The 12,221-nt window shown below is 51.3% G+C and overlaps 1 protein-coding gene and 1 long non-coding RNA gene across 2 annotated transcripts in view; one reads left to right on the forward strand and one right to left on the reverse strand.

The window, feature by feature from the left end:
• Nucleotides 1-4,227, forward strand: part of AIPL1 (AIP like 1 HSP90 co-chaperone) — a gene marked incomplete at both ends in the record, with an annotated part of 10,263 nt that extends 6,036 nt beyond the window's left edge. Inside the window, 4 exons of the mRNA XM_084762619.1 lie at nucleotides 1,645-1,833; nucleotides 2,656-2,832; nucleotides 2,906-3,047; nucleotides 4,025-4,227. Of these exons, the coding sequence (XP_084618745.1) occupies nucleotides 1,645-1,833; nucleotides 2,656-2,832; nucleotides 2,906-3,047; nucleotides 4,025-4,227 (711 nt within the window). The remainder of the gene's footprint in view (nucleotides 1-1,644; nucleotides 1,834-2,655; nucleotides 2,833-2,905; nucleotides 3,048-4,024) is intronic.
• Nucleotides 4,228-5,177: 950 nt separating this feature from the next.
• Nucleotides 5,178-8,521, reverse strand: LOC311586684. The gene is made up of 3 exons (XR_014775620.1): nucleotides 8,283-8,521; nucleotides 6,737-7,016; nucleotides 5,178-5,445 (listed from the first exon to the last, which is right to left on the reverse strand). It is a non-coding gene; the product is annotated as an uncharacterized lncRNA (long non-coding RNA).
• Nucleotides 8,522-12,221: the final 3,700 nt, after the last annotated feature.

The raw sequence follows: 12,221 nt of genomic DNA on the forward strand, positions 1-12,221 counted from the left end.
CTAGAGTCAGTTTGGAAGAGGGGACCTCAATCGAGAAAACTGACCTGTGGAGGCATTTTCACAATTGATGATTGTTTTGGGAAGACCTAGATGGGTTGGCAGTGGCAGGATATTGGGCTTTGAATTCCAGTACAGCTCTGCAGTCACCTGTTAATACCCTGTGTTTAAACCCTGGCAATATAGCCGGGTATGGTGGTGCATGCCTTTAATCCCAGCATGAGGGAGGCAGACGCAGGAGAATCTTTTGAGTTCAAGGCCAGCCTGGCCTATATAGCAAGTTCAAGGACAGCCAGAGCTACCCAGAGAAACCCTGTCTCAAAAACAAACAAACAAACAAACAAAAACCTGAAGACAAAGCCAAAACCAAAACCACTGGTAACACATTTAAAAACCAGACCCTCACACTCAACACACTGCAAAGGACAGGTGGAATCAAGCTGGGATCAGTGGATGTGGTCTGTGACACGGCAGGGGACATCTTCCAATGCAGACAGGGCCTTGCCCCGCACCAGACTCTGGCCTCAGAGCAAAGAGGAAACCATGGCGCTGGGTTCCCTGGCCGGCTGAGTCCTCAGATGTTTAGAGCCCATGGGTGACAGTGGGCTGTCCTTGTAACCTGTGTCCTGGTAGCAAAGTTGTTGCTAGGCGACTGAAGGCCTGCCCTGCCTGCAACACTGGCTCTCTCTCCTGGATTCTATGCTGCCCCTGATGACAGTCTACAACCCTGGGCAAGGGATGTGACCCTGGGCCTGCCAGGCTGGCAGGTGTCTAGGAGAGTACAGCCTGTGTCTGAGGTCCTGCTCAAATGGCCTCACCGGCTTCCTTCTGGAAGCAAGTTGGCGGGAGGTGGGTGCTCCCTCCCTTATCCTAGCCTTAATTCTTCAGGCACCTGCCATCTGGACTTGCCTCTCAGAAGTCAGCCCAGGGCATCTGGGCTAATCCAGGCCAGTGGGGGTGGGGAAGGTGACCTTCAACCTCCAGCTTCTGTCTTCTCCACCAGCAGCGGAAGGGACTGGAATTGCTTTGTAGGAGTCTGAGCTGGGCAACTTCACCTCTGTGGAGATGGGCTCTGAGGCTCAACTGTAAAGCCAAAGCCCAGCATGGTGCAGGCCTCGCTGAACCCTACGTTCCAACTCCATACTGGATTCAGTTGACTCAGACCAGCCATACACACTGTCACATTTGATGGCTCTCTCTGATCTGGCACATGCCTCCCTCCACTGCTGCACGCTGGGAGCCTTTGGCTTGTGGGGCTCAAGGGATCCTTGAGGGGAAGAAACGTGCTGTACTAAGCATAGGACTAAAAGAGGCAATATGTGGCTAAAGGCACAGCTTGGGGAGGCAGGTTTGGATGCTGTCTGTATCATGCCTAGCTGTGTAGCCTTGAGCAAGCCTCTTAACCTCTCTGGGCTCCCGTTTTTCACCTGTAGCCCAGGGATAGTCACGGTGGCTCTTTTGATGGGTGGTCACAAGGACTAGAGGTACTGGCAGGCACAAAGCAGTTGGTACACTGAGAAATAGAGTTATTCTGATGGGTGTCTGGGGAGAACAGGTCTCTGGTGTGAGGGGTGCAGCATGGGCAGGGTATGACCTGGCCAGCTCTGAACAGACAGCCGAGACACTGCCCCTCTCTGTCTCCTACAGCACACAGGGGTCTACCCCATGTTGTCCCGTAGCCTGCGGCAGGTGGCTGAGGGCAAGGACCCCACGAACTGGCATGTGCACACGTGCGGGTTGGCCAACATGTTTGCATACCATACTCTGGGCTACGAGGACCTGGATGAACTGCAGAAAGAGCCACAGCCTCTCATCTTCCTGATTGAGCTGCTGCAGGTGGGAACCAGGTGGGGGAAGGGCTGGCCTAGGTCAGGAGGGATGCTGCAGGTTTCCTATCCCATGCCCACACCACATGTTTCTCTAGAAAACAAGAGGCTGGTCAGGGACCCCAGCAGAATTGAAAGTTGCAAATACAACTCCCCACTCCAACCAAAGGAAAAGCCCATGTTTGAAAACGGAGCTTTAATTTCATTTTTGAAGCATTTTTATTCAATTGGTCGTCTGCTTCCATTTCCACAAGATGCAGAGCTTTGCAGCCTCTTCCTTGGTTCCTGGGGTCTGTGGGTTTGGGTTTGGGTTTGGGGTCTGGTACAGTGAGAGATCCTGCGCTGATCTAGAAGAGCCAAGCTCAAGGTCAAGGCCAGGTCAGGACTCAGCTTATGTCCAAGGCTGAGGCTCAACCTTGAGGCTTGTATGGGGAAGCAACACTAAAAAAGAACAGCTGTGTCTGTGCACTGAGCAGGAACATTCCTTCCAAGATGCTCTTTGTAGATGCTACATGTTTGTACTATTATGATGACAAATTCCCGCCAGATGGCAATAAAAGTGTCTTGTGCTAACGCAGTGAGTACTCATGACAATTTCCTAACTGTTGAAAGTAAACTCTCCTACAGAAAGGAGCCTTTTCATAATTTACCCCCAAGGTACTGACTTGCTCAGAGAAGGGCTTCTGAGCTTGTTGCTTCCTTGCTTGGTCTTGACCAGCAAGCCCGACTCTGGTGTGGTGCCTGGCTGTGGGACATGGCAAATCTCTCTCAGAAGGACGTTGGGGCCATCTTGACTGGTCCTCGACTGGCTAACATGGAGCTTCTGGCCTAGGTGGAGGCCCCGAATGAGTACCAGAGGGAGACCTGGAGCCTGAGTAACGAAGAGAAGATGCAGGCTGTGCCTCTCCTTCACGGGGAAGGCAACAGGCTCTACAAGCTGGGCCGCTATGACCAGGCTGCCACCAAATACCAGGAGGCCATTGTGTGCTTGAGGAACCTTCAGACCAAGGTGTGGGGCTGCCTCTGGTTGGGTGGGCTGGCATGAGCCTTAAGCAGCTGGTGGCTGAGCCTCTGCCCCACAGGAGAAGCCCTGGGAGGTCGAGTGGCTGAAATTGGAGAAGATGATCAACACCCTGGTCCTCAACTACTGCCAATGCCTGCTGAGGAAGGAGGAGTATTACGAGGTGCTGGAGCACACCAGTGACATTCTGCGACACCACCCAGGTGCGGCCCTGACGGGGAGGGGTGGGGGTGGGGGTGGGGCGCGAGGGAGTCAGGGGTAGGGGTGGGGGTGAAGGGGTGCGAGTGGGGGAGCCGGAGAGGGGTAAGGCAGATAGGGACAAGCCAGGCCCCAGCCACCTGCGAAGGCCTCAGTGGACCTTCCCAACCCTGTGAGGCATGCAAGGAACCTTGTCTTCACCCAGTGGGTTTCCCCAAGTCTGCAACTGCATTGCATGTGCTTCTGGGTGGGTGATACCATATTTTTTGGACTATAAGACATACCTGACCATAAAACACCCCCCAGTTTTCAGAGCAGTAAAACGAGAAAAACAGTAAAAACTAGCTATTGGAATATAAGGCGCACCCTAACCCCCCCCCTCCGTCTGCCCCCACTTTTTTGGGTGGGAAGTGTGTCTTATGGTCCAAAAAATACGGAATTTGTTTAGGGAGGTGTTTGTTTCAGACTGAGGCTGGCTATTTAGTCAAGGTTCCCTTGGAACATGTGATTTGCTTGCCCTAGCCTCCAGATCTCTGGGCTTTAGAGGTGTATAATACCAGGCTGTCGGGAGGTGGTTTTTAAAATCTTATTTATTTTTATGTTTTTCAAATGTGCATATGGCTATGTATTCCATGAATCTGGGAGTAGCAGCCAGGCTTTGAAAGGAGGCCAGCAATCTAGAGAAAAATATGAAGTCAACACTGTCTCTGGTAATATCTGAAAAGGCATTTGACTAGAGTAACAGCACACGCTGGCTCCATGCACTAAGTCCTCCAGCCTTGTCACACTGAGCCTCATAGTCACCCAGATTGGTCAGGTATGAGGACAAGGTCTGATGGTCACAAAGCTTGGGCCCTCAGTGGGAACAATACAGAGTCCTGAAAGTGAAATTGGTCACAGGACTTGGGAAGGAATGAAGGCTGGGAGGTTCGATGCCAGGGCTCTGGGGGGCTGGGTGGGAGCAGCTCGCCCCTCCCCGCAGGGATCGTGAAGGCCTACTATGTGCGCGCACGAGCACACGCGGAAGTGTGGAACGCTGAGGAGGCCAAGGCGGACCTGGAGAAAGTGCTGGAGTTGGAGCCATCCATGCGCAAGGCTGTGCTCAGGGAACTGCGGCTGCTGGAGAGCCGCCTGGCAGACAAACAGGAGGAGGAGAGGCAGCGCTGCCGGAGCATGCTGGGCTAGGCGGGGCGGGGCTGGGCGGGCGTGGGCGGGGCTGGCTGGGCAGCTGTGGGCTGAAGACGTGCTGGTCTGAGGGCTGGGTGATGGACCAGGACACTGCCCCACTTGTTGCAGGTCGCCCCAGGTGCAGTGCCCTTGGCTACCAGGAGGCTGCCAGTGACTCCTCCGTGCTCCCACAGCCTGTGGGCCACCAGGACCTCGATGTCACTTTATTTTATTTTTTAGCACATATGATATTAAATTATATTAAGACTAATTTCTGAGGGCTGGAGATATAGCTTAGTGGTAGAAAGCTTGTTTAGCAAACCTGGGGCCCTGAGGTTGATCTCCAGCATACATAAGTAGGCACAAGCATACGTAAATGCTTTTTGTGGGATCCAAGTCATAGATGCCCATGGGCAGTCAAAGGCACCCCCAAAGCCCCAAGTTAAACAAAGGGCACAGGATAGCTACCATTCCTTAGCTCAGATGTAATAACCAAACTTGTTTTAAATTAAAATACTTAAAAAGATTTATTTAACTTTAACATATGTGTATATGTGTCTGTGTGTGTACACCATGTAACCAAGGAGGCCAGATGAGGGCCAGAGTGATCCTATAAAGCTAGAGTTACAAGTGGGTGTGGGCTGCCCTACCTGAGTGCTGAGAGCCTCTGGAACAGCAGCAAGTGCTCTTAACTGCTGAGACTTCTCCCCAGTCCCAGATTTAAAAAATTTTTTTTAAAATTAGCACTCACAGTATTAATTTTCATTATTTGCTTTCAAGTAAAATTATTTGTTTTTAAATTCTCGCCCCATTCTTTCCATCACACCCAGCTTTATTTTTCCTGGTATCCCCCCCCCCCCCTATTCTAGTCTCCGTTGCATCCTCTTGCTGTGTCATGCTCCAGTGTTGATTTCAAATGAGCCCCCCTCCCCACCCCCCTACCTCCCTGCCTCCAATTTTTCCTGGGCTTGTGTAGCTGTGTTTTAGAATTTCTGACTCTCTTAGTTCTTTTTTTGCCACTTAATAGTTTTGAGACATAGAGCCCCTCAGAATGCCATTGACCTTGACAGCTCTGGGTACACACCCTGAAGAGGGTGACAGTGCCAGCATCCACTGTGCCCCTCTCTCCCTGAGGGTGGGGTGCACTTCGTTTCCCATTGTGCTCGTAGTTAACGTCCACCTTGAGCTCTGCGAACAAATGAGGTCTCTGCTTGGTGCTCAGGTTCACTCGGAAATCTGAAAAAGAAAATAATCAATAAACAGCATTTACATGATTGTGGCTGTGCCAGTGCCTTCCCCTGCTGGGTTTTGATTGCACTTCCCCCAGGTCACCAGGAGGAGGATGCTCCTGGAATCTAGGGGTTTCAGTGTCAGCCCTCCTAGCCTAGGCGACAAGGTGGCTCATTTTTAATCCGCTAGGGTCTGAGTCTCCTAGACCATCTGTGTCCATGGTGAGCAGGAGGAAGGAGGGGACAGAGGCAGGGACATCGTGACCTGCGGAAGCACAGGGAGTGGTGTCTTGAGGCCACGGAGCCCTTAATTGTAGAGCAGTAGGGAGGACAAAGAACCTTCACCACCTCCTCCAGCAGTGCTGCCCAGGGAGAAGCCTGGGTGGCACACACCCCCAAAGCGCCGCGTGGCTCTGTCCCGGGAGAAGCCTGGGTGGCCAAAGCGCCCGCGTGGCTCAGTCCTGGGAGAAGCCTGGGTAGCACACACCACCAAAGCGCCCGCGTGGCTCTGTCCCGGGAGAAGCCTGGGTGGCACACCCCCCCAAAGCGCCGCGTGGCTCTGTCTCGGGAGAAGCCTGGGTGGCACACACCCCCAAAGCGCCGCGTGGCTCTGTCCCGGGAGAAGCCTGGGTGGCACACACCCCCAAAGCGCCGCGTGGCTCTGTCCCGGGAGAAGCCTGGGTGGCACACACCACCAAAGCGCCCGCGTGGCTCAGTCCCGGGAGAAGCCTGGGTAGCACACACCACCAAAGTGCCCGCGTGGCTCTGAAGCGGACGAGACACAAGGAGTATTATTGAAGGGCTGGGAACGATGGCCCCAGACTCCCCTTGCCTCTCTCCTTCTCCACTCGCCCCCCAATCTCTCCACTGTGCTTCCCCTTTTCTTCGGCACACTCTCTCTTTCCTTCCCGGTGTTGTTTTTGGAACTTTGCAAACTTCCTGCTTCTACTGGAATAGCAGGCATGGGACTGCCTGGCATGCTTTTCTCTGTGTGGTGTCCCCTCCATTGCTTTTCCTTCTGCAAACTGAGAAGATCTCACCTTGCTTGTCAGTATTTATGGCTTATAGCTTCCCAACATGACCGATGCCCCAAAGCATCCCAGGGCCCCGCTTGGTCTTGTCTGGCCCTCTTAAGTGGAGATCGTCTCTTCTGATGTCACAAGACATCCATAAACCCCAAAACAAAGAAGGCCGAGGCCCAGAACACCTGTGGGCTACAGTGGGAGGTACACTGGAGAGAGTCCTATTGTCACTGGCACCCAAAGATGACCAGACAATGGAAGTCCTTTTTAGCACACCAGTGCAGAGGTCATGCTGCGGAAGTGGCAGAGATCTATCCTTCCAGGTGCTTGCCTGGGCCTTCTTAGTGCTCTGGAAACAGTCTCCCATGAGGTCCTGGCTGGAAGAACTTGGGGGGTGGGTCTCACAGGTAGACAATGTGCCTTTCCCAAAATTTAGCCAGAGGGTGCCTTTTCTGAGAGGCCAGCAGGGGGCAGCAGATAACAAGCAGCTTGAGGTGCCTTGGCGGTGGGGTGGGTCTGATGGCATCCTCTGTGTTCTTTGACCACCCCCTGATACCTGCAGAGTGGTCATAACCAAGAGACACTTAGAACCATACAATGGGGTCACTGGAAGACTAGGGACCCAGGGGGAGCCTTTGAAATGCTGGGGAACGGAGGCTTAGAGACTGGCCAGAATCAAACCTGGTAGATACCAGGGGAGCACTCAAGGTTTCATGCTCCCTACTAGAACTTTTTGTGCCACTTTGGGCTGCTCAGCAGCTGGTCCATGCTGGGACTGATGCATTAAGAAGGGAGAAAGAAGAGAAGAAAACTGTAAAACTCACTGGGTGTGGTGGCGCACGCCTTTAATCCTAGCACTTGGGAGGCAGAGGCAGGCGGATTGCTGTGAGTTCAAGGCCAGCCTAGTCTACAAATCGAGTCTAGGACAGCCAAGGCTAACACAGAGAGACCCTGTCTTGAAAAACCAACCAACCAACCAAACAAACAAAAAACAACCCCCCAAACACAACAACAACAACAAAACAAAACAAAACCAAAAACTGTAAAACTCACACAGCGACTCAAGTCAGTTTATCAGTAGCCTTCGCAGGGGAACAGTTAGGGAGGCCAAGACAGGGGCTTATGTGGGTGTCTCAGCCGTGTATTGATCCTCCTAAACTGGAGTGGGCAAAGATCCAGTGACCAGAGAGTGGTTGTGGGAGTCATGTGCATTTCTCTCATCCTTTGCTGGTATGTTAGGCCCTATAGCTGTTGCGAGGTACTACAAAACAGTGGCTGAAAACAACACAGCTCTTCTGGTTCTGAGGGCAGAAGTCCTGGGATGGGCCAGCCTGAAATCCTCTGTCTAGACTCTCCTGGGGGAATCTGTCCTGCCTTTTCCAGCTCCTAGAGACTCCTGTGTTCCTTGGCTCCTGGCCCTCTCATCCCTGTCTAAGCCAGTAGGGGAGCAGCTTCCAGTCTCTTTGTCCTCACCTGTGTCTCTGACCTTTCTGTCTCCCCCTTATGGGACATTTGGTGTGATGCTGGGCCTACCTGGATAGCTCTGCAGATGGTCTCCACCTTGGCGCTCTTGCCCTGACCATACTTTCACATGTGGTACTGTGTAAACCATATGCAGGCTCTGCAAATGGGAACGTGGGCATGATCGGGGGCATCACCCATCTCAGCACAGTGAGCTTCGTCATCAACCATGCTGTGTCCTGAAGCCTGTACACACACACACACACACACACAGAGAGAGGGGGGGGGGAGAGAGAGAGAGAGAGAGGGAGAGAGGAGAGAGGTGGGCAGTGCATGTGGCATGCTCAGAATTTCCTCTGACCTTTAGATCCTTCCAGCACAAAGTCAGGGAATCTTGGGGTCATCGTGGCTTCATGACGGTCTTCAGGAGGCAGGTGCCCAGTATTGCTTTCTCTGACAGCTGACATCTGGACTCTCCGTCCCTGGACTTGCCAGGTTTTGTAGCTGGAAGCGCCATATCGAATTTTACCTTGACCCACTGGCCCGTGAGGGTGGCATCACATGGAAGCCATTTGGAGCTCTGCCCTCTTCCTCCTACCTCGTCCCTGAAGGCAAGCACTTACGCTTATTTCCCACGGCCCGAGTCTGCGCAGCTCCTGGCCTAATTTCGACTGCTCCATCTCTTCTGCTGTTCTCATTAGTGAGAGACTATGATGAGCAAGGAATCTCACCTTCCCTCTCACCACCAATAAAAATATCATCCGAGAATGAGCCCGAGTGCCTGCGCTGTCTCAGCAGTGTCAAGGCTGCTGTCTCCCATGGTCAGCACTACCGCAGGGCAGAGGTGGGGTGCATGTGTGAGCCATTGACATGTCTCCCCCGGGTGAGAGCCATGGGGGGCACCCTTGAAAAACTCATCTCCATACTGCCTGTTGCAAAGACCCCTAGAAACTTATTAGTCCAACACTCTGCTGTGCAGAGGGGGGAAACTGAGGCCCAGCAACAAGAGTCTAAGGTGGAAGTAGAGAGTCTGGCAGGACAGGGCTGGAATATTTACTGGCGTCTGGTCTGGTGTCATCATCTCTATAAACTCACTCCTGATTTATTTAGGTTTTAGATGTCATCGTTTTGTTCTTGAAATGCTGGGGATGAAATCCAGGCCTTGTCCATGCCGGATGAGTGTTTGACCATTTGTAGCCATAGCCTCACTTTTTTCTTTCTGTTGCAGCTCATTTTCCTCCGCTCTGGTGGCATTTGAGAATTTTCTTCTATTACTATTTTTGTTATTTATGTGTGCCTGTGTGCACGTGTGTGGGCATGCTTGTGACACTATGTGGGGCGGTCAGAAGACAACACGTGGGAGTCGGTTCTCTCCTTCTGCCTCGTGGGCCCTCGGGATCAAACTCAGGTTGTCAGGCGTCAAGGGCCTTTTCATATTGAGCCATCTCAGTGGCCTGAACTTCCTCTTCTTTTTAAAAATTTATTTGTAATTATGTGTCTGTGTCTGTGTGTGGGGATGTACACATGAGTGCAGGTATTCTTGGAGGCCAGAGGTGTCAGACCACCCTGGAGCTGGAGTTACAGGCAGTTGTGAGCTGCTTGGCACGGGCACTGGGAATCAAACTCAGGTGCTCAGCATTTGTATGTTCTTGACTGCTGAGCCATCTCCCAAGCTCCCCCTTTTAAACTTTATTTTGTCTTAATTTCTTCTTCTCTTAACATCATCACTCCTGTTCTCTCAATCCTTCCTTCCTTCTTTTCTTTTGTTCATTTGTTCTCTTTTTCTAAGATTTATTTTTATTTTATGTATATAGGTGTTTGCCTGTGTGTATGTCTGTGTGCTTGTTTGTGCCTTGTACTCGTAGATGCCAGAAGAGGGCACCGGATCTCCTGGAACTGGAGTTACAGATGGTTGTTGGATGCCATGTGTGAGCTGAACCCAAAACCCAACTCCTCTACAGAAGCAGCTCTTGACTGCTAAGCCATTTCTCCAGCTCCTCTTTTTCATTTCTTACGAGCCTCTGGCTTGTAGCCTCCCAGAACAGGTTGTGGTCAGTCAGCCCCCCCCCTCCCAGGCTCCCTTAGGAAGGAAAAGAGAGACGCAGTTTCCACCTGGCATGTAGCTAACAGGTGTGCCGACTTGCCCAATCTCTAGGTAGGGAAGGCAGAGGTTTATTTTTTTGTTTTTGACACAAGGTTTCTCCGTGTAGCCCTGGTTGTCCTGGAACTCAATCTGTAGACCAGGCTGGCTAGTGAACCCAGAGATCCACCTGCCTCTGCCTCACGAGTGTGGGATCAAAGGCGTGCATCACTACCGAGAAGGTGGAGGTTTGGGTAATTAAGATACACAAAGCTGGGTGGGTGGAAGGTACCGGTTAGCACCCTCTTTCTGTAGTAGTTCAGGCAAAAAAAAAAATGTTGGCAGAGAGGAGGGGATTCATAAAAGATGCTGATGGTGGTGTGGATGCAGCTAACTCACCAGCGAGGCTTGGAAAGGGCTGTTGCTTACGCAGTATACACCGCAGAATCCTACCCTCCAGACCCTTAACTTCAGCATCTCCATTAGAGACGTGCAGTGCTTCCCAGTTCCCAGCAGATGGCAGGAAAGAGACTGAAGAAGGCATTTCTGTCTAATTTGCATAGTTCCCACACTGACGGGGCAGCTCAGTTGGCCCCTGGATTTTAGTTTTGAAAGGCAGAGAGAGCTGGAAGACCTCCAGTTCTGATTCCAGACAGCACTGGGGGGGGGGGGGCAGAGTCCAAACTGGACACAACAGCCAGATGATACTGGGACCCTGCACCATTCTCACCAGCTGAACGTCACTCATTGAAGCAGTTTATGAAAGAAAGGGGCTGGTTAATGTAGAACTAGGGGTAGTGTCCTCTGGGCTGGCTGTCCTGAAGGTTTGGAGGGATTTTGTTTATTTTTTCTTTTTTTGAGGGATTTTCATTCTCTGTGTCCTAGACAGATGAATCTGCCAAGGCGTCCCGGGGTTCCGTCTTGTAGGCTAAGATGAGTCTCATCTTTCATCTGAAGCAAAGGTTTCTGCTCCTCTTTATAGCTTATTTATATTTTATTTATTTATTTATTTATTTATTTATTTATTTTTACAAACTTTGATACTGGTTTCTGTAGCATAGGTACAGATTTAAACTCCCACCAAGAGTGAGTAAGGGCCCCCTTCCTCCACACCCTTTTCAGCATTGGTTGATGACAGTCATTCTGACTGAGGCAAGGATTCTCGAGGAGGCAGTTTTAGTGATCGTTTTCCTAGTGGCTGAAGATTCAATAGTCATGGACCATTCGAGGTTCCTCTTTTCAGCAGCTTGTTTGTTCATGGGATGTTTGTGTTTCTGGAGCTTTACTTCTGCTAAGTGGCCCCTCCCCCCGCCACGTTCCTCAAGTAGCCTGCAGAGGGCACTGTTGCATGCTGGAGCTTTGGACCTTTAAGAATCCTAGACTGTCCCTTGCTCGGCTGATTTAATCTTCTCAGCAATGTTTACAATGTATCTCCCACATTATGGTTAGAGAATTTGAGGGTAACATGCCCAGAGCCAGGGTTCACAGCAGGTGCACTCACTGGCTTCAGCCTTAAGCTGCCATTCCTCGTGTCCCTGCAATCTCACAACTTGACCTGCAGCATCCTGTGAAACATTGTCCCTTTGCATGGTGACACACCAGTGATTTTCAAAAACTATGTGTAACTGTTCCATTTTGGTTCCCTTTGCTGTCCCCTTGCCATGGGGGTCACTTTTGCCAGTCTGCGTTATGTTGGCTATAACTCACTGGTGATAATGACCAGTCAGGGGCCCCTTCAGATGCCATCTCAGAGACATCTGTCCTTCTGTCTCCACATCTGGGGCCAGGGACAGTCAGACAGGCCTTGGTTCCTAACCAGTTCTGGACAGTCTGAAACAATCTGTATGACTGTACACACACACACACACACACACACAATTTTAAATCTAGAGTCCGCAGCTGAAAGAACATGATATGATGTTTGTCTTTCCAAGTCTGGCTTACTTCGGTTAACATACTGACCTCTAGTTCCACCCATTTTCCCGAGAATGTTGTGATTTCGTTTTTCTTTACAGTCGGATAAAATTGCAGGGTGCGTATGGGCCACATTATCTCCACCCGGTCATCTGCTGATGCACATCTAAGTTGGTTCCGTTTCTTGACTAGATCAGTAATGAACACGAATGAGCAGGGGTCTCTGCATGTGTTGTGGTGCGTGTTTACCCAGTGGCGTAGCTGGGTCCTAAGATAGTTCTATTTTTAGCATTAAAAAACATGTAT

Source organism: Acomys minous (assembly GCF_964271855.1).
Source record: "Acomys minous genome assembly, chromosome: 16".
Lineage (NCBI taxonomy): Eukaryota > Metazoa > Chordata > Mammalia > Rodentia > Muridae > Acomys > Acomys minous.